The sequence below is a fragment of the Colletotrichum costaricense genome (assembly GCF_030867565.1).
Source record: "Colletotrichum costaricense strain IMI 309622 chromosome Unknown Scaffold_25.1, whole genome shotgun sequence".
Lineage (NCBI taxonomy): Eukaryota > Fungi > Ascomycota > Sordariomycetes > Glomerellales > Glomerellaceae > Colletotrichum > Colletotrichum costaricense.
The window spans coordinates 246,760-268,440 of record NW_026848254.1 but is presented as its reverse complement, the minus strand read 5'-3'; the positions used below and the strand labels follow the sequence as shown (position 1 = coordinate 268,440).

The 21,681-nt window shown below is 46.7% G+C and overlaps 5 protein-coding genes across 5 annotated transcripts; 1 reads left to right on the top strand and 4 right to left on the bottom strand.

Annotated features, from left to right (window-relative positions):
- Nucleotides 1–7,439: 7,439 nt before the first annotated feature.
- CCOS01_15689 (uncharacterized protein) lies at nucleotides 7,440–7,745 on the bottom strand (the record flags this gene model as incomplete). Its single annotated transcript, XM_060463827.1, has 2 exons — nucleotides 7,440–7,620; nucleotides 7,675–7,745. 2 exons carry the CDS (start codon nucleotides 7,743–7,745, stop codon nucleotides 7,440–7,442), a joined length of 252 nt encoding a protein of 83 aa, XP_060305582.1.
- A 728-nt stretch (nucleotides 7,746–8,473) lies between these two features.
- On the bottom strand, nucleotides 8,474–9,365 carry CCOS01_15688 (uncharacterized protein; the record flags this gene model as incomplete). Its single annotated transcript, XM_060463826.1, has 2 exons — nucleotides 8,474–9,036; nucleotides 9,089–9,365. The coding sequence occupies 2 exons, from the start codon at nucleotides 9,363–9,365 to the stop codon at nucleotides 8,474–8,476; spliced, it is 840 nt and encodes a 279-aa protein (XP_060305581.1).
- Nucleotides 9,366–11,485: 2,120 nt separating this feature from the next.
- On the bottom strand, nucleotides 11,486–12,993 carry CCOS01_15687 (serine/threonine-protein kinase SRPK3; the record flags this gene model as incomplete). Its single annotated transcript, XM_060463825.1, has 3 exons — nucleotides 11,486–12,087; nucleotides 12,136–12,707; nucleotides 12,776–12,993. The coding sequence occupies 3 exons, from the start codon at nucleotides 12,991–12,993 to the stop codon at nucleotides 11,486–11,488; spliced, it is 1,392 nt and encodes a 463-aa protein (XP_060305580.1).
- A 1,867-nt stretch (nucleotides 12,994–14,860) lies between these two features.
- Nucleotides 14,861–18,711, top strand: CCOS01_15686 (subtilase; the record flags this gene model as incomplete). The annotated part of the gene is made up of 11 exons (XM_060463824.1): nucleotides 14,861–15,049; nucleotides 15,115–15,859; nucleotides 15,913–16,040; nucleotides 16,115–16,251; nucleotides 16,305–16,444; nucleotides 16,501–16,698; nucleotides 16,747–16,826; nucleotides 16,884–17,023; nucleotides 17,093–17,523; nucleotides 17,577–17,755; nucleotides 17,809–18,711. 11 exons carry the CDS (start codon nucleotides 14,861–14,863, stop codon nucleotides 18,709–18,711), a joined length of 3,270 nt encoding a protein of 1,089 aa, XP_060305579.1.
- A 338-nt stretch (nucleotides 18,712–19,049) lies between these two features.
- Nucleotides 19,050–19,976, bottom strand: CCOS01_15685 (uncharacterized protein; the record flags this gene model as incomplete). The annotated part of the gene is made up of 1 exon (XM_060463823.1): nucleotides 19,050–19,976. The coding sequence occupies one exon, from the start codon at nucleotides 19,974–19,976 to the stop codon at nucleotides 19,050–19,052; it is 927 nt and encodes a 308-aa protein (XP_060305578.1).
- Nucleotides 19,977–21,681: the final 1,705 nt, after the last annotated feature.

Below are 21,681 nucleotides of genomic sequence, written 5' to 3'. Positions count from 1 at the left end.
AACGCTTACTTCAACCATCCATCGCTCATTTTGTAATGTCTACCTGGTCCCGTTCGAACGGCCTATGAGTCAGCGATTCCATTCCGACCAAGACCACGTCAACTGTAATGACAGTCTCCTGCTTATCTAGGCTACCACTATGAGAATTAGCCGACGTGATGAGGCGTGCTTCTCCAGCGCATGCCCACTACTAGCTCGATACTTTATACTCTCCACGATTATCAGACTCAATAAGAGGCGCGCCCAACAGGTTGCTTCTGCAAAAATAGGTGGACAGTGTTGGCACCGAATGCGAAAACCGGGCTCAACACAGTGTTACGAAACTTGACGTAAGCTCCTGGAGACTACATTCTGTACACACCAGCTATCCCCGGTTATTGTGAAAAAGAAGTAGCCTACATCTACGCGAGCACTCTAGCATATTACACCAAAGCCGAATAAGAACATTCATTCTCGAACGATGACATAGTCAGTTATTTTCAGCAAACAATGCGTCCCTTGACATCGAAAGTTGGCCAAGTGAAAGTGGCCATATATGAGGCTCTAGCCACCCTTTCTCCAGATCACCCTCTAAAAGGTTAACCGAGATATATCGCAAAGAGGGTGTGCTGAGTTTGATAGATAGCGCCCATACTCCCAGCCAGGAAACGTGCTATTCAATTTTGTGGAGTTACAACCTAATTTCTTCGTTGTAAACTACTAGTATCATAAGTAGGCAAGTACCATGCCTTATTAGACGTATCTAGACTGGATGGAGCTAACAATGACAAGGTTATATCACTTGCAGATGGCTGTTTACACCACGAGTCTGCGGCGTGTAATTGGTTGCTTCTTGATACGAGCCGTTTGTAAGATCGTCTTTTCTTACTTCCCATGGCTTCGTCTCAAAGACCGGATGCTCTCTGAATAATAGAACAATATTTTACCCCATTAGTATTGTTGGATTACGAGGCAGAAAAGGGGCCCTATTAGGTAATTAGGTAGGGGTGGTAGGTAGGCAGTTTGGGCCCGTGCAGACGGACCCTTCCACCTACTTACAACCACTGAGGGATCGCGGGCTCTGCCCACGATCTTCCCCTCCTACATACTACGCGCAATAGACCTATAAGTCAAAGTACCCACTTTTGGGCACCCCCCCCTTTTGGGTACCCTAAAAAATCCCTCCTAGCTACTATATTAAAACCCTACCTATTATTTCAATTTAACATAATAATTATAAAAATCGTCTAAATATATTCTTTTTTGGTATATATATTAATTAATAAGTAATAGTATCGTATACCGAAAATGAGCTTTAATAAGTACTTAATATTATTAAAAACGGTCTTTTTATTAAAAAGGCCTCGATCGAGTTCGGGGTTCTTAGGATAATACTTTAGGGTTAAAAAAAAGGCTATTAGACGAGGGTAAGGGTATTTATAGAGCTTTAGAAGCTTCTTCTATAGTAAGAAGATTAGCTAGCTTAGTAAATTCGAATTTAGTATTACCTAGGTATTATATTAACTTATAAATAAGTTAGGGAATTTGCTAAGCGAGTTCTAAGATCCTAGGGGGATACTAAACTATTTAAAAAGAGATAGATTAATATTTTTATTAAGAGGAATTTATTAATAAGGGTCTAGAGAAGTTATTTAATAAATTCGCGCCGTATTAATAAAGCTATTATTAATATAATTAAATTATAATTTAGATTATTTAATATACTAAAGATTAGTAGTATTAAATAGGTTAATAAGTATAATATAGATAAGATTAGTATAATAAAGGGTAAGGGAGCTAATAGGCTAGTTTTAAATATAATAAAGGCTATAATAGTACGAAAAAAAGAGCTTAGTTTATATATTTAGGTAACGATTATTAAGTATATTTTTATTAATAGTAGAGTTATTAAACTACTAATTATTTATAAGAGAAAGTTAGTTTAATAGTAGTAGTTCCCTCTTTAACTTATTATTTATAATAGTTAGAAGTTTATAGTAATAAATAATAGCTAGATAACTAACGAGACTACCCTTTATTAACTAAAAAAAGTGTTTTTATTATAAACTAAGACCCCCCTTATTAGAGGGCTTAGTAAGCTAAACTAGCTTCGATTATTAGTACTAAATAGGTATAGGAGTTATATAATAATAAAATTTATATAGAAGTATTATAGAAATAACGTTTATTAATTATTTTTATTATCATATACTTCCTATATTCTCTAGCTATTAGATATAGCTATTTTTAAACTTATTAAGTTCTATTATAAAAAGGAGCTTAGTAAAGAGGATATAATAGATAATTTTATTATTATTAAAAAGCGGTACTTTTTAAGCTATTACTAGCTCGCTCGTTTAGCTAGTTTAATGTTATTAAATATACGAAGTAAGTAGAAAGTAACTAGACTATAGCTACTTAATATAGCTAAGCTACTTCTTAACTTAATAGTTCTACTTATATAAGTTATATTATTTAAAAGGGGTATAGAAGGTAAGTAGATAACTAGTAATATTAATAAACTACTTAACTAAGTATTAATAACTTCTATTATTAACTAGTTAACTTTTAAAAAGGCTAGCGAGCTCTATAATTATTTAAAGCTATTTATAGAGCTTAGTTTAGATAATAGTACTTAACGATTACTATTTAAAAAAGTAAAAAAGGCTTTTAAGAAGTAAGCTTATTAATTAGCTATATCTTAGTACTAAGTTCGAGTTCTTAAGGCTAGGATTAAGCGTATAAGGCTTAAAAAAAAGAAGAGTATATTAATAAACTTAAATACTAAGTTTATAAATATTTAGGATATATAGAGAGCTTAAGAGGACTCTAGCGACTATTTAATTAGTCTTAATTAATTCGTAGGGGTCGAATTATTTAGTAAGAATTTTAATTATATTATTATAGTAGTAGAAGGTAGTTAATTAATTGATTATGGTTAGTGTTAATATTTAGATACTATGTTTTGTTAGGGTACTTAAAAGGGGGGGGTGCCCAAAAGTGGGTGCTTTGACTTACTGACCTATTGACCTCGTCGCGACCGAAAGGTCTGACCTGCCTACGTGTATACCAACAAGTATCAAGTCTGAGACTCTGAGTTCCTGTTCCAAGTTTAGTCCACTCGGGCACTCGATATAAACACATACCTTTATATACCCACTGCTTCGAACTCATTGACACTGTACTATGTTTTGGGGAGAGAATCAAACGCATATCAATATTGCGAGAGTCTGGCTCACGAAGTTAGAGTAACACTCGTAAAGGTGCTGGGCACGGAAGTCATACATAACAGGACTGACGGATTAGAAAACTACTTCTTTTCTTATATTTACCTCCCGTTGATGATTGGAAATGATCGCAAAGTTGCTTTATATCACACAACAAGAGTGAGCGTCTCTCTCTTGAAGTTTTATTGAGGACTAGAATACTTTCATGGCAAATGTGCTCGGTTGACTTGGGCCTCTTCTTACACAACTTACCTCCCCCGCCCTCCTTTTTGCTGTGGAGCCAGGTCTTGTGGAATGTTGCAGCACTGCTGCCACCCACGTACGTAGTCATCAATTCAAAACCTATGAACTGTGTAGGCAACATAACTTGTGACTTTACATATGTACTTCACGAAACTCAGAATTTGCGACTCTAGGGCAGATTTGTTATCTGATGTTATGCAAACCTAAGGTAGTAAGATAAAGATGCTGTTGGTATACACGTGGGCAGGTCAGACCTTTCGGTCGCGACGAGGTCAATATGGGGGTCGATTGCGCGTATTGAGTGTGTAGGAGAGGAAGTTCGTGGGCAGAGCCCGCGATCCCTCAGTGGGTGGAAGTAGGTGGAAGGGTCCGTTTGCACAGGCCCAAACTGCCTACCTACCACCCCTACCTAACCGTCTACCTAGACCCCTTTTCTACCTCGTCATCCAACAGATGCATTCCCGCTAACCGTGGTCAATTGTCTCCAAAAAGGGTGACTAGTTCCTCTAGTAATAAGATAGGAAGCCTTGTTGAGTTGGGGAAGACGGCTTGGACGGAAAAGGAAACATGTACTATTCATAATCCCGGCCAGGGTTTTAGGCAGCAACATTAGGACTTACTCAAGCTTCATTCTAGAACCAGAGGATTCCTCTCCAGTCGGGCCGATCATCCTCGCTCAGTCTGCTTCACTAAATAAAACAGATAGATTGTACACGCTCAAACAATTGTAGCTTGAACAATTGCTTCAAGAACCTGATATAAAATTTATGCTATCGTGCTACTTCGGCATCCCACGAGTTGCAACAATCGCGCCCCGTCGACGCGTGTTGACTGTCTATAACCACATTGCCGGCAGCGACGAGGCAAAGGAGGCTGTCTATGGGCAAATCAGACGCCGTATAACTCAAAACTGATCACATGGCTATGTATGGTATAACAGCTGATTCACATAGCACCCCAAGGCGGTCTCAGTATCAAGCAACGCACTCGGTACATCTTGTTACGAAACCCCGACGATCGTGACAGATACGTCAGTATATGGCATGGCGGATTCACAGGCGGATCAGGCATAGGACTGTTTGACAATAACAAAGCTGAGGCGTCTAAATCGCATGACAGAGAACTTGTGCGCTCTGAATATGACGAAGCAAACACAATCGTCTGTATTCATGACCCAGGTTAGGGATCTTAATAAACAGACCACTCCTCCAGTCGCAGGCCCGTCCAAAGCGATAAAATTGATCACATGTCCCATGAAGGGCCTTCAGGGAAGCCATTATATTCCGCTGCGGTGATTGAAGCTGATATAAGGCACCAAATGGAGAACAATCTTATGTGGAGCGAGATGGACCAGGAGGAATTCCTTCCAGACAATTCATTTGAGAAGATCTTCGGCATTGGAACTGTGGTGTCTTTTATCAGAAGCATATATCAGAACGTTACTGATGAAGATTTGATTCTCAAATCTTGCCAGATCTGGGAAACGATAAGGGTAGCCGGCGAAGGATTATGGCCACGCTGATGTTCATGAAGCTGACAAGCCGCATCGGGGACTTCGTCCAGGAATATATCTTCGATCACCACTCACTACTGTGCCGTAAGATGAGGAGAGGAAAGAGTTCAGAAGTCCGGGAGGTGAACACGATAACTCAACACTATTCTCGGAATGGGAGCGAGTTCACATCGATCTGTTTTATGGCTATCAAAGGATGATCCTTGCCCCCTTCCTGACCATGAGAGACGGTGTCCTCCGCTCATATGCATTCGATGGCAATGCCATGTTTCCTTGGGATAAGCTTAAGCATGTGACGAATGGAGGACACGGAATCATCCACCGAATGGAGATTCTCCTAAGCCACCACGACTACTCAGGCAGCAATGTGCGCAATCTGTACCTATATTGTATCTGTCTAATCTTTTACTAATTCATTTGCTCCTAGAATCCAGGTAGACCGCCATGTTTTGCAGTCAAAGAGATAAGTGGCGCGGACCACGAATCCTATCGTAAAAAGCTCAGAGTTCTCGAAAGGTCATGCGCTAGGACACAGAAAGAAAAACTTCTTATAAAGCTATTTCTTACTTTTCAGCATGGAAATCAACCATATCTTGTATTTGAGTAGGCAAACGGTAACTTAGGGCAACTCTGGAAAAGGAGACAGGTTGAGATATAACCCTCGACGACAAAGTGGATGGCGAAGCAATGCCGGGGTATTAGCAATTCCATCAAACGCATTCATGGACCCGCAACATTGCAGAGAGAAGAAAGGGCGTCGGTTCAAGAAGAGACGTGGGTCAAGGATTGGGGAGGGCATGATGACATCAAGCCGACTAATATGTTGTGGTTTTTGACCCAGGGAGAAGATCGGGACCACCTCGTTGCTGCCAATTTGGGATTAACGCGATATCACTCCAGCCTCACGAAGTTCCGCGTCATGAGAGTCGACAGCTAAATTGAACCCTACCGAGCCCTGGAAATCGACCTTCGCAGCCCCATTTCGCCCGAGTATTATATCTGGTCACTCGGGTGCGTTGTTTTCGAACTCCACATCTGGTACTTACTGGAATATGGAGACGTCGAGAACTTCCAGAGAGACCGCAATCTCAATCGCTGGTCGAATGATGTGAATGACGTAGAAGAACCTGATAATAGCTACTTCGTAACTTCGCATGTGTCTGGCAAGGGTAAGAAAGTCCAGCTTCACCAAGCTGTGTATAAGATATAAAACACATCTGCACTTTCGAGAAATTACGGGTTCGGGAAATCTAACAATTTGGGACTCAGTGGGTCGGAAGAATGAGAAGTTCGGCGTCTTATGGAGAATTCGTCTGCCTGATGCTAGACCTGATAATGAGAGAAATGCTTGTTCTCGAGGTCAAAAAAGACTCTCATAGACATGATTTCTACGGAATTCCCAAACATTCAATCTTCGGTGGAAGATGATTTGGAAGGCTTTACTCGTTTCCTACCTTGAGTACTACGAGTAAGACCTATCAGTCGCAGGGGTCCAAGGTCTTCCAGGTAAGTTTTCTCTTTGTTCTTGCAGAGATATCTTAGTAACCCTTCCCACAGGGTCACCTCTAAGTGCCGGGATCTCCTACAAGCTTCGTCACATTCACAAAATGGAACAGTACGATCCCTAAAGATACCAAGTCAAGCGTGTATCTTAGGGATAGAGGTCTGTCAATTGAACCTAGCAATGCTGGTTCCGACGATGGTTTACGGAATGATCGGAGTACGGCTACAACGAATGCCTTTGATGAAGAACTAGATGGCCATACACCAAGGTCAAATATGATGCCATCTTATCTAGCCAATCATCAAGTATCTCAGACACGGTGTTTTAATACAAGGTACTTTGGCAAAGGAAATGACAAGAAAACGATATAAGCTGCTAGCAAGAAATATATCCATTGGCTAAGATACATAAAGTCATGAGACCTGTATGGCGTGGTAGATTACCCATCCAAGTGCTCTGTATGATACGGTGATTGTATTGTCTGCTTGATAAAGAGTGTCATGTGGAAATGGTATGAGGCGTCATCAGCACTGTGTCATTGTGTGAAACAGAACCGGACTCATCTTTGATGGCATTGAACAAATCATTCCATCTCATCACTTGCAGACAGGGAGATATGGCCCAGGTTTAGACACCTTTTTCTCTCATAGTCTATAGAAACCTAATAAATATTAAGAGCTGAAAAGTATTTCCAACAGGCCCTCTAGATCTGTACAGCTCGGCTATGATGTACGGCGTGGATGTTCCCTACTTCAAGTTGAAACGTTGTCACAAAACTTTCCACTCTAGAAGCTCAGTATCATACTAGTTGGCTGGACCATATCTCTGCTTTCTGCGTGAACATGGCCTTGAGAAAACATCGTGTCAAGTCTCGCTGCTTGAATTTCTTACTGAATCTTGATCCGAGACTTCTCCTTTATTTCCTACGTAGTAGGTTGCTTTTGTAAAAGTCTACGTACAGAGTTGTGCACCATTATTTCCCAGGGAAGGCGGGGCTTCCGGTGAAAGGAGGTATCATCGCTGGGTTCTGAACCTTTCTGCCTCTTTCTCTAATTATTGTGTCTTTGTCGCTCTGTCGTTTTGGGAATGCGACTCCGCCGGTAAACGGCGGGACTTTGGCTGCGTTCTTGACGCGACTAACACTCTCAACCCCACTAGACATAGAATTAGCACAAATATACTCTACCTGGAGCTTTCGCCAGACTTACATTGACTCAACGGGAAGTGCGCTAGCCTCGAAGAGAGATACAGCGATCACAAGTGTAGAGAAAAACTTCATGATTACTATCGTTTAGCTGCGACGTAAGTAGTTTGTTTTGGGTAAAGGCACCTCTTTCTCAGCCGTTAGCGAAGTTCGTGGGACTTTATAGTATTCTTAAACATTAGATCGGCCTCGGTGTTTTACATAAACCCCTTAAAGACCGTGTTGCTGGTGCACACAAGGTTCAAGGCGACGTTTCTGTGTGTTTGGGAAACACGACTCGCGCTCCAATGTCGTTTCTAGTCGCCCGGAACGGCCGTTTTTCGCCGAGTGATCTCGAAATAAAGACGCCGGATAAACTTTAAGGCCTGATTCAGAAAGCACGCCAAGCCCAAAAATAGGTCTTGCAAACCATCCGAACTTTTGAGTGGCCTCTGGAGATCATTGTAGGCCTGGTATATCATTCCGGGCTGGTACACGTGATACAAGTACGACGAATCTTGGGTTTTTGATCCATCATGTCTTGGATGTCACCTTGAATGTCCGTTCAACACAGGGTTTGAACCCGGTCCGATCCACTGGAAAACATCTATAGAAGACAGACGCGATGATCGATCACTACCATTACCTCCATCACTTGGCACACTTGGATTGTAAATCATTAGGTGATCCCCAGGAACACGCCTTGTCATCCATAGTTCAATCGGATTGCATCGATGCTGTATCTACAACTGCTTTTTGCCTGACATGCCATCTAAGCAAGTGACCTTGCTCGTTCTAGAAGCTCAATATAAGACATCAACCGCCTAGGCAGCTTCAGCGGCGGCAACTCCAGTACCCGTGGACAAGTTGGCTTTCTTGCCAGTTTCTTTCCCGTTACCTCCGTTCTTCTTCTTGCCGTCGTCAACCGCTGTATCATTGTTCTTGTTTCCAGCCTGGTTTCCCTTGCCGTTATTCTTGCCCTTATTCTTGTCGGCATTCGCGTTTCCATTGTTCTTCTTGCCATCCTTATCGTTGTTATTTTTGTTGGTGCCGGCATTGGCGCCGGCGTTGGTAGTTCCATTCGCCTTGCCATTGTTGTTCTTCTTGCCGTCGTTATTGTCCTTGCCGTTGTTCTTCTTCCCATCGTTGTTCTTCCCCTTTCCGTTGTCTGCGGCCGTACCATTGTTTTTGTTTCCACCAGCACCATTATTCTTCTTGCCGTTGTTCTTGTCGGCATTGTCATTTTTCTTTCCGGAGTTCTTGCACCTGCATGCTTTGCCCTTTGCGTCTTTGCCCCTCTTCTTTCCCTTGGCGCATCCTTGACAATTGTTGTTGTTCTTCTTCTTGCCGTCGTTGTTGTTTTTCCCGTCATTTTTCTTGCCGCCTCCTGCTATTTGGTTAGCCTGATGATAATAAATGGTGCACTGTCAGTTTCCTACCAGCAGTATTGTTGGCCTGACGTGCTATGAGCTCGCCAAAAGTGGCAGCCTCCTCAATGTCACGGGTGGTGAGATCATTCTCATCATCCTCCTCTGCTCTATCTTCAATCGCAAATGGATGTAAAGTTGGATCTTGCTCGTCTCTATCAACAAGAGTAGGGCTTCCCGTGATGGCCTCAAGGTCTCGGGCAACCTCGTCACGGGTAGCGATGGGACCCGCGTCTGTAATAGCTGCGGCGGCGATGCCAGCCAGGAAGAGAACTGAGATAGGCTTCATTGTCGTTGGAGTGAATGTGAGAGCCTTGGAGACTGGGTGAAGTGGGAATATGAGATGTCAAATATCTAGAAAGACGAAAGCTGAAGTGAAAAGAAAGGAAAGCGTCCGGCGCAATGAAGCAATCTGGCTGCTGATGGTGTGATGATGGTTTCAAGGCCCAAAACATTCATGGGAATATCCTAAGATTTATAGAATCCATCGGTATAGAGTCGATGGACAGATATGAGCATCGCAATCAGCCACATATCGAGGTGTGCTGGCCTGACGCCCCCCACACCCCCGGTCTGGCAACTCAATCACCTACACATCATGCCGGCGGAACCGAAGGCTGTCAAAATAATCAAGATGATGTCTACAGGTCCGTGGGAAAATGGTGTGCATGCTACACAGCCATCGCGGATTTGTGTTCGTCTGGTGTCATGTAAGTGCTGCCATCCCTTCGCTTGGAAAGTCTGTACGGACAACCCAAGTTCGGATTCGGCTGTAAGCGAAATTTTCTGCACCACTTTAGACGAAGCCCTTGCTTGGAGAACCAGTACGTATCGAGCAATATGGTTAGGTTGTATGATCAGCAAACCAAGCATTTGTTATTCTGCTTGGGCCGCCGGCGGGTTTGTGCCGGTTCATTTAGCACCGCCTCCATTGCTTCAAGTTTCCATGGAAAACTGGGAGTGATGCGAAGCTCGTGTCGCAGATCACTGTCGCCGTGGGGAAAGCATCTGCGGAGGCCGAGGCCAGCGATTGAAGTATTGAAGGTGAAGGGAATAGGTGGCCTGGGCTAACTGACTTGGTCAGTTGGCTCGTGCCGAACAGCTCTGACACCATACTACAGGAGCTAGTGAGTGAGGATATGCTGTCTCGTGTGGGCTTCCCCTTTGGGCTTTCTGAAACAGCGCTTATTCCAGGCCATCGACAAGCGATCCTTTCAGTCTCATTTTTGAGATGGATTAGAGTTAAAATGTTGAGCTGCATAGTTCACTGTTCATGAAATATCCATCAACTGGTCAATACCAGGCTTTGACTTAGGTACTGAAAAAATTCAGACTTAGATGTGTTGCGCGTCCCTGCTTCCTTGGACGCCCGATCCGGGCGTTCGGCCAGATCATCATCCCAGCTTCTTTTCACAGTTCTCTCTCACGGCGTCTGGAGTAATTGATTTCGATGTTGCAGGCTGTCCGATTATCCGCGATCTCTTTACCTGACGGGCTAGGAGCTTTTTTGCCGCGGAAACTAGTTGCCGTGTCTTTGTTAGCGACAAGCTAGGATTTAAGTTGTCTCAAGTAAAATGAGTGTTGAGCAGGTTTTACCGGGTGGGTTGAGCCTCTTCTATGAGCCTTGGTCTTCCAGCCAGGTGTATCCTTGCTCGAAATCTATCCCACGACCATGGAACTATCATGATGCTCTGCCGTGATCCGAGCTGCCCGCAAGTTAAGGAAAGCATCAGAGAATGTGCCCATTGTGATGAGATGAGTTCTGTTAGATCGAATGGCAGGCTGCATCTTTCTCCGCATGTGCAGAAACAGTCAGAGGAGGTGGATGAGCTCAACCGTGCGGTATTAGTCAACACTTGAGTCAGTCAGTAAGGATGACATGATCGTTGACGCTTCAACTTCATTGAGGCTGGAAAGTCACCGGTCCGTGTTTAAAAATTCTCACGTGGCAACGATCTTCTCAATCTTCCGCGGGATCCCATGATCTGTCCCGACGGGATAGGGTACTTAGGTCTTCATCGATGCTCGGAGCTCCGAGAGTACTCATACGTGACGGCCAAGAAATCTTTCAGTGGCTCTGCATCTCGCTTTAAGAGGCAGTAGCCATTCAGATCGCCACATGATGGACGGTCTTGAGAAGAGAGCCTGCTGAGTAGAAAGAAAAGCAAGGCCGACTCTTCTTATTACCCCCAGCAAGACCAGGCATTGGAATATTCTTACTGTCAAGAACCGTTTTCTGTCTACTTTGACCCTAGAAGAACATGATAATGATTTCGAATCTTCAATAAAGCCATAATTACGACGAGCCTCTACCTCTAAGAAATGCGAATTGCCGCACTATTGTGGTAGTGAATATCGAGGATGGATTTACTTATTATGAATTCGTTGCATATTTACTTGTGTTTCGCTTCAAGTATTCAACCAAGAGAAATCAAGCAATGTCCCTGCGGATGGGCGTTGCAAAGGATCGTAACGGAAAATGGCCCTCAGAAATGACACGATCTGCTCTTCCTCCTCATCGCTAATATTGGATGCCTTATGGACCTTTACTAGCTTTTCGAGAGATTTGTGGACTTTTGGCGGAACGCGCTCACCTAACTCGAGTCCCGACCCATCCACATCTTCGACTCCATCAGAGCTACCATCTATCGAACGACAATCAGAACTGCTTTCTTCAGTGAACCCATCTATGATATCCGTTGGGACCGTGTCGAGTCTTTCTCCGCTAGAACCATAGTATTTTGCTGCATTGGGCCATTTCACCACAAGAGTCTGTGGGAGAGGTCCAATGATGTCGGTCAGCTGTATCAAATGTTCGTCTTTCTTCTCGCTATCGCTAAGGCCGAAAGGAGGAAGTTGAAACAGTGCGGCGCCTGTGACAAGCTCGTAGACGATACAACCAAAACTCCAGATGTCAATGCCTGTCCCGATAGCTTCGTTAAGGATCGCTTCTGGTGCTCGAAGGGAGACTGGAGTCCGAACAGACAGCGGCGGATCATCAATGCAAAAAGCTGGACCCATGTTAACTTCAAGAATTATAGAGACTCAGATGTGCCTACCTCCACCTAGATCTGATAGCTTTGTCACTTGGCATTGCCCCTCAAGCATGAAATCTGACAGGGGATCCGATACGGCCAGATATTTCGGCGCCCACCTGTCGAGCTTGCCATCAATACGCCGCAACATGTCTATCTTTGAGGCGTCATTTTCATCTTGCTTGAGCACTTGACGATCCAAAAGATGAAAGTCTTGTAAAGCGAACAGGATGTTGCCTGATTGAAGGTCGCCGTGCACAATTCCAATGCTGTGAAGGAAGTTGAGGCCAGAAAGCACATGCCGCAAAATGCGTTTTGTTTTATCACTCTTAAAGCGTCGTACAGGAGGGTTTCGGGGATCATATATCTCGACCGGGGCGTTAAGGACCGAAGACAGGCCGGAACCCATAGGTTCAAGTACGAGGCAAAGGTGATTACCGTTGGGACCGTCGTGATAGAAGTAGTCCAAAAGACCCACGACAAACCTCGAGCTTTGGTCATTTGATACCTTATTGGCCAGAATGCGATATATCTTTACTTCAGTTGGATCCTTTCGCTTGGCTACTTCGATCTTCAGAGCAACGTAGCGGTCACGGCTGGATAGGATATCAACATCGCTGTGAAAATAGAAATATTGGAGATATGGATACAGTTGAAGACTTACGACGAATCGAATGCCAGCCAAACCGTGCCACAGGAACCGTTCCCAAGCTTACGAAGAATCTCGTAACGGCCTTTGAAGACGTCGCCAAAGTGGACCGGATGAAACCCTCCTGGACGATAAGACTCGGCCCACTCGCATGGTGTACCACTTTGAAGAAATCTGAAGTTCCTCTCAGAGTTTGGGTCCTTCGGAGAAGGCGTTGTTGCTGGCGAAGACATCGCCAAATTACAGATGGCCTGAGAGATGTGGCAGAGAACATGAAATAAGATCATGCAGAAGTTTGGAGTGTTTGGATTGTCGATTTCGACAAATTGTTCAATAAGCTCCTAGTCTAAAGGAGAGTTGGCGAGCTGCTTTTAGGAAAAGGCGAAATGCGGATCAACCTGAGAGGTCCGGTTTTTAATGACTGACTGGGTGCTCATTTGGCCTCAATTCCGCCCCACCATTGACTAGAGTTTCAACGATTTGTCTTTTGTAACGATGAGTCCAACTCCAAAGGATGCGGCAAATTAGACAGCACCGAATCTTCGATCATCATTTAATGCAAGGGGAATAACCTCATCTTTCATCGTCGGTACTCCTCTTGGTTCCTCTCCAGAAGTTGTTAGGGAGACGCGGCTTCCATTGGCGACGAGATCGGGAATGGTGATGATACTGGCCACCTTTATTAGGGGGATGCAACTCAACGCGATCTTTTTCGTCTCAGAGGTAGATTGTCAAACCGCCTCTGCGGACTATACGATCATCTGGTTTGAAGTATTTTGCTGCAATTTCCTCAATAGATCATATTTCAAACCACTGAATCGAATAATCGAGTTTTGATCTTGCCCCTCCCCACAATCTTATAGCCTGACATGCTGCTCTTGTAGCGCAGTAGTAATTCGAGGGCAACCAGCATCCAATACCAGTTTCCAGACGTTCAATTAGATGCACACTCTTTCAGGAAGGTGTGTTGGAGTCATTGTCCTTCGGCTCCAGGGATCAAAATTTGCGGACACATGTTGTACCCGGTTCCGTTGCAATCAAGCAGACGAAGTGTCTTGGCCGCCTTACTTTGTTCCTAAATTCCTGGCGAGGGAATTACCCCTCATCACCTCACCTACCACGCCATGCAGGGTCTTTGCCCAATATTGCATGCTTGGCACCGCTCGGGAATAACTCTATACGACAAGACAGGCATGTCAGAACGAATCAAGGTAGGGCTCTGCGCGTTACCATGTTTGAAGGCTCGGCTTTTGGCTAGGGACCTTCTAAGGTGAATATTGTGTAAGACTTTAGTCAGTTCAGCGGCCTGCCAGCTAGAGTTAACTTCCGATGAATGACGATCAGCCCTCTGTTCCTGATTTTACCCGCAAACCTTCCATCTCGTAACGGATTTCCTGTCAATAATAGACGGCCGACTTCGGATCTTCGACAAGGATCCCGATTAGGCTTCGTTCCGAACCTTCCACCTTGACTTCAGCAAACAGGCCGGGACCTGCATGAGATGCCGGAGCAAAATCCTCATTGGAACGCACAGTGGTAGTGTAATGCCTCTACATTCAGTCCGTGATGGTCTTTACTCCTGCGTGATGGCCGGGGTAGAAAGTCATTACCACCATTATGCTCGGCGCGATACCCGAGCTGGAAAAGTCTCGTCTTCTACTACGCCAGTTCCGTGATTCGTTTCAAAGACTTCAATTGGCGAAGATATGCCAAGATCCGACCACGGATGTCACCTCGGTAGAAACAAGGTGACCACCGACTATCACCGAGCAGGAAGCTAGCATCTAATCTAATCTTTTCCGTCTTGCTCGATCCACTCGAATGCAACTGAGTACAACCAAATCCCTGCATTCCACTTGATCCAGTTGACAAGATACTCCGCGCCAGGCGGGACGAGGAGCATTGGGAATTTTGGTAACATCCCCTACCTGAGTTTCTACGCCGTTGGCTTCCGTAGTACATAAGGTGACAAGAGCCTGCATCGTTGGTCATTCATGTTGCACTATCCCACCGGCTAAGGCTCAATGCTGCCTTGTCCCTCTCGTCAATCAAGACCTGCCCTGAGTCCTGAGTAATCGTTGTCAGACGTTACTTTTCATCATGGGAGTCAAGTCTCTCTTGGCTTTGGCCTCCTTCATCTTCTGTGGAGAAGTCCTAGGTCAGACGTCTCCAGATGACCCCGAAGCAATTCTTGGGCCCATTTCTCCAATCTCCATCGAAAGCGGCCGATACATCGTCAAGTTCTCATCCTCCGGCTCAGCTAAATTCAGAAAGCGTGACGGAGATCTTGTATGACTATCTCAGTCCCTGATTTTGTTTTACGAAAGACATTAATTTCTCTGACACAACTACAGGACACTGCCGGCTTCTTTACCACCCTCCAGAATGCCGGTAAAGATGCTTCCCCAGCAGTGAGCTTCAACTCGCAGCTGTTTCACGGAGCTTCCTTTGACTTGGGGAATGATACCTCTGAAACTGTAGCCGATATTCAAGCTCTGCCGGAAGTCGAGAAGATATGGTCTGCTGCACTTTTCTCACTTCCCATCACGACTGAAGCGGTTGTACAGACAGAGTTCCCCACTTGGAGCCCTCACAATGACACTAACGTCGCTCTTGCACATGCCAACGGCCATTTTGGCGAAGGGGTGACCGTCGCTATTGTTGACTCCGGCATCGATTACAATCATCCCGCTCTCGGTGGCGGGTTCGGCTCTGGGTTCAAGGTTGAGAGTGGCTACGATTTTGTTGGCGACAACTACGAACCTGGAGACATCTACCTCCCAGACGAGGACCCAATTGACTGCAATGGCCATGGCACACACGTTGCTGGCATCATCGCTAGCAGTAACGAGTTTGTGCCTGGTGTTGCACCCTCGGCTCGTCTTCGTGCCTACAAAGTATTTGGGTGCGGAGGTAGCACCTACGAGGATGTAATTGTTGCGGGCTTCCTCCGAGCTCACGAGGAGGGCGCAGACATAGTCAGCGCCTCGCTTGGTTCTAACAGAGGATTTGTTGACACCCCTCTTGCGGTGGTGGCAACCGCCATCCAAGCTGCCGGCACTTTTGTCTCTATCGCCGCCGGAAACGCTGGTGAAAGTAGTGAGTTCTCCTCAATCCAGGAAAAATCATTTCTGGCTGATTGGCGTCAATAGATGGCCCGTGGTATACTAGCAGCGGCGGCAATGGCATTGGTAGCACTGCCGTTGGGAGTGTAGAGCATGATGAGCTCGTTGCATGGACGGCAACCGCGCGTTCCAGTAGTGGCGAAACTCGTCATTTTGTTCGTATTTGATACCCTAGCAACTGCAGTGGTTGTATCTTCCCGATTGGCTCGCAGCTCATACATGTTTTCAGATCTACCTTGCAGACAACGGGGTCCAGTGGTCTCTTAACGGAACGGCCCCAGCTTCATGGGCCCCCAATCCTCGGGACCACGCTGACCAGTGTGGTATCGACTTCACTATTCCTGACACCAATGTTTTGGTCCTGCCGTAAGTTCAAATGACTGCCAGTTTCCCTGAATCTTTCTAACACAGGACTCCAGCCGGGCGGACTGTGGATGGCAAAGAACCGATAGTGGCTTAATGGAAAAGGTGGACTGGGTTCTGATTTACAACTATAACGGCTCCGATTGGGAGATCCCTGGCCGTGTTCGATACGATGCTGAGCGGCAAGCCAAAGGGTGTAAGTTAGATATCTCTCGCGTCATGCACAAGAATGAGTCTGACCACTACTACCAGACAGCTTGATCAACTACGAGGACGGAGACTGGCTCGTCAGCCAACATGAAAGGAACTACACCGTGACCTTTGAGTTTGTCAACGACAACAAACCTGCTGCGATTGATCGTCCTTCCTTCGCAGGAGGTAGGATCGACCAGTTCACATCTTGGGGGCCAACCCTAGATGCGCGCATGGTTCCCCAAATTTCCGCACCAGGTAGGTTTCCCAATCGATCCAAGAGATTATGCGATTGACACTTTAGAGGCGGCTCGATATTCTCGACTTTCCCGATAGGCTCAGGCAGTTGGGCAACACTTTCAGGTACCAGCATGGCTACTCCTTACGTGAGTATTGTATCGAGAGTACCGATGCAAGCTGGATGTTTGACTGATATTCATTAGATATCCGGCGTTGCTGCCTTGTTCTTCTCATCGCGGGGTGGACGCGCTGCCCTCGGTGATGGCGGTGCCAAGTTGGCTCATGATGTCATCGTTTGCAGCGGCAAGCCCATTCGTCATTACGACGGCACTGACAGCCTCGCGTAAGTGATTCCTTCTTGTCTGCTCTTTTTCTTGGGAGACAAACGCTGATACAACTTCTATGCTCTTAGCTCCGTGATTCATCAGGGAGCAGGCTTGGTTGATGCCTTCAAAGTTGTGGGCTACTCGACCCTCGTGAGCCCAGCGGTACTCAACCTCAACGACACAGAGCATTTCCAGGGTACTCAAAGTGTGCAGATCACCAACTCTGGGGACAAGTCTGTGACATACCAGTTCTCACATGAAGCCGGCATTACTGCCCTCACTAAGAGTGCTGGAACTGCCTGGGTATCCGTTTCACCTCCATACGTCTCCGGGGATGGGAATACTGCCACGGTCGAGATTTCCCCCGCCGATCTGACCTTGGGTCCCGGTGAAAGTGGATCTGTCTCTATCACTTTCGCTGAGCCGTCTTCACCTGATGCTGCCACTCTTCCAGTCTACGGAGGGTCAATCGTGGTCGCTGGGTCTCAGGGAGAAGCAGTACGAGTGTCGTACATGGGTGAGTCGGGTATATTCCAGAATCCACATCCGTTTCAGCTAACCAGGCTCCAGGAATCAAGGGCTCTCTGTATTCCAGTGATATTTGGGAAATGGAACGAGGCGTTCCCCTACTACTCAGTGGATATGGCGGTCTCATGGAGGAGGGCCACAATTACACATTTGAGGAGGGTGGCGATGTCCCGCAGCCGTACTTCAATGTTCTTTGGTCAACTCAAGAAATCAGCTTCGATGTAAGACCGGTCACTTCACTTATTGGTACGAAGCTCTAACACTGCACCACTAGTATGTCGCTCGCGACTGGAACGAGACAGACTGGGCCTATCCAGCAATCCCTGGGCAGGCCAAATACTTAGGTTCCTTTATCACAGTTCCCCAGGGGCTTTCGGACTCTATCACCTCTTTTCCTCTAAGGAACTACCCGCGGAACGGTGGCGGTGTCTATGCCCCTCCACAGAATGTTTTCGCTCATGGGGGTGATATTCCAGCTGGCGAGTACCGCATTCTCTGCCGCGCACTCCGTACCTTCGGTGATCCCAACAACCTTAACGACTGGCAGTACAAAGTCTCACCCTGGTTCCGCATCACTAGGGAGAAGCCTCCGGTAACTGCAACCCCCACGACGGCGGAGGCTACTCCAGCCCCAACGACCTCTTCCGTTAGCTTGCCGGAGCCATGCGCCGCAACTTCGACACCAGTCAGCATCGAAGCAACCCTTGCTTCGGGCGAAGGTCCTTACAACCTATACCTCTACGCTGACTTTGCATCAATTGATCTGAGCGGATCTCAAACCCCGTTGAACTTCTCCATCACCAACGGCACTCAGGTTAAGACCTGGTTCAACTCCTCTTGGAGGTTCCTCTCTGTGCATACCAACACCAACAGCTTAATCTACGTGTACGCGTCGAGCCGTGTGACTGGCGCCTTTTCTTTCCTCGGATGCACAGTAACAGATGGTGTTTTGGGGTGCGAATCTAACGGCAAGTCTGCGCTTTACGTTTGCGATAGCACGACTGGACTTTTGCGTCACGGAACTCAGCCTCTGGATGGGTGCCAGACTGTCACGCTCAAAGTCGGGCCAAGAGAAAATCCGAACTGCGCAGCTACAACGACTTCTGTCACTGCTACGGAAATAACAGCGGCGCCTACTACTTTTTCGACTGCAATTGTCTCGGTCTCGTCGTCTTAGCTTGAATCTGCGGGAACTTTCGGATGTGATCCTGGGTAGCTGCTAACCAGAGTGGTACCGCCGATTCAGTAAATACTGTCATTCAACTCTGTATATAGTATTTTACCTTATCTTATGTAGCTACAAACGCTATCGGCACATTAAATCCGATGCACAAATTTTCCTCAAAACCTAGATGTTGCCTTGAATGCGCCAACGAGATGCTCTTAGCTATTTGCGTATATATTTGCCTCTTAAACTATTTACACGATGAACTCATTGCACCAGAAAGTTTCCATATCTCGAATGGTAAAGATTTCACTCTCAAATCCAGCCATAAAACATTTATGATTCATCTCTTAGTTGGGGTAGTCCTTCAATAAAATTCCGTATCCCTCAAGCAGAGATGGGCCACCGGCAACAACCGTGATCTGGTCATTGGTTCCGACAACAACGCCATAGAGGTACCGATCTCCGTTCTCATTGATCCAGAAAGGACCCCCAGACTGTCCACCTTGAGCATCGGCATCAGTCACAACAGGAGAACCTCTGTCACACAGAGTCGCGGAAGAAGCTGTAATAGCCTCTTGACGGTAAGGCTGTTGTCCGCCCTTGTCGCCAGGGTATCCGTAGTGGAAGAACATGGCGCGGTTGAGCTGAGTGTCAGGGTTCACCGTCTTCAACCCAAGCCAACCGTTGGTGGATCCAGCCTTCTCGCCGAGGACGAAGATGGCCCAGTCGTAGGCGTTGGCGCACCAGCCTTCCTGACCGTAGTCAGGGCGGAAGACGCGGATCACGTCGTAGCCGCCGAGGGCCTCGCCGTTGTCGTAGGCGGGCTGGAAGCGGGCGGTTGCGCCATTCTCTGGGATGCAGTGGCGCGCGGTGACAACGTGGCGGGAACCGATCAACGCACCACTGCAGATTGCACCGTTGGAGAGTGCGATTCTGCCCATGGCACGGTAAGGGTAGTCCTTGTTGGTCCAGAGGACGCGGTTGTCGACACCCCCGATGATACCGCGCTTAGAGGGTTGAGAAGATCCGGGATTTGAGGGGGGGAAGTCCGTGAAGTTCGCATCCTGGCCGGTAAGGCTAAGCGTGATGACCTCGGGGACAACTCCTGCGACCTTGCGCTCCTTTAGCGAGGAGACAATGGTAGGGTCGAAGCCGATGGGCTTGATCAAGGTTGATGGATCTGGCAGTTTGGCACCTTCCACCGTGGGAGCAGCGAAGGCGCACGATCCAAATGAGAGAGCCGCTGTGGCTGCAAAAGGAACAAAGCGAACCATTGTGATATGAGGTCTTGAGAGTAACCGGTTGATAGTGATCGGGATGTGAGACTGGGATGAGCTGATTCTGGACTCAATGATGTCTGCGAGCAAGACAGACTTTATACTCCTGTAAAGTAAGGACGTCAACTTCTCATCACATCAATACTGCATGTGAGATATTAATCTCTAATATCGACCCGGCCATGACCCAAAGCTGGGGATGTTCACTAGAATCATTGCTGCCTGGGAATGCATGCTACGTTGACTTGGACCCCATCAACCAAGCTCTATACGATGTTGCTACGCAGTCAGACTGAGCTGGGGAAGTTGGCCCCCATCGTGGGACTGGAAAGCGAGCATAAGCGCCTGGAACGTTCGTTCGGAAACTAAGGAACGGGTAAGATCCTAAGTCTACGCTATGAGCACGAGCGGCTATTCAGACTTCTGCCCTGTCGATCCAACTACAAGGTTCAGAACCATCAGCCGACGACCAGAGACCTTTGCAAAGGACCGCTTGGCGCATCCAAAGGAAGATGAGAAATGGCACGGTCTTCAGGGGATGTTTAGACAGTCTTGCAGCGCTGATAGGTGAGATCGCGTTGATCCCTGTCTGTTTTTTTAGGTTGCGAGATTGAGCTGAGGCGGATGCTACCCGCCGCGGAAGCAGTCAGACGAACTCCACAGAATCCTCCAGGGCCATGTTAAGTTGAAGCCTATTCAAGGATACGGGTTGTGGAAACAGCACAACCGGATGAACGGTAGGGTGCATTAACGGTTGTCGGTATCGTTTCCAGTATTACTAATTACCGCACTTTCGCATAATATCCACATTGAACAGTCCTCTCTTGATCTTCACTTTCTCACCAAAGGCTTCAAGTTGGTCGCTAACCGCAAAAGACCATGTATCTCCAGTCATCTCAACCTCCAAGCACCCGAACTCCGTTGGACATCCAAGGCAACATTCGCCGTTGACATTTCTAAGCACATGAGATGATGCGCATTTGAGTTTCTGGTTAGTGAGACAAGAATGCAGCTTGATGAACTTTACCTTTTCCGTGATTGTCAGCCCGACCTCTGGGTAGTGATCCCACGGGGTGGAGCTGTGCAAGTAAGCAGAGCGTAACATCGACTGAGAGGAGTTGAGTGCCAAGCTTCACAAAAAGCATTCACCAGTCACGGTAGAATCAATCGAATCACGCAACATTCTAGATTCCGGATCAGTCGTCAAAAGTTAGTGTGGCTGTGTGCATGTTCGAATCCCAAAAATACACTGGCAACCTTGAACAGTTTGTAAGTCACCTTCTGTGGGGCCGCCGATGCAGGTGAGCCTCCTTCGTGGGCAGGGTAACTTCGCTCAAAGTGTCTACTACTCAACTTCTCAAGCTGTCTTAGCTCATGGTAAAAGCAAATAGCTGGTACGATTTTGGGACCGGCAATTTCATCGTTTAGTTTCAATTGGGAAAAGCCATGCGCAACTCTTCTGAAGCCCATCTTCTGTGAAGCACTGGAGCATAGGACATTGGGAGTATGGTCCACTTAGGGTAGGTAGACCGCAGAGCTAGTTTACCAATGGAGGCACGGAATGACAACCATAGGGCCTTCGGCCGCAAACTCCTGCCCAGAGCTTCGGCCCGAACGGCATCAGAGTAACCACTACTGGTAAGGAAAGTGATAGATCGTGTAATACACTCTACTCTCAAGATCCGTACTCGGCGGAAACCAG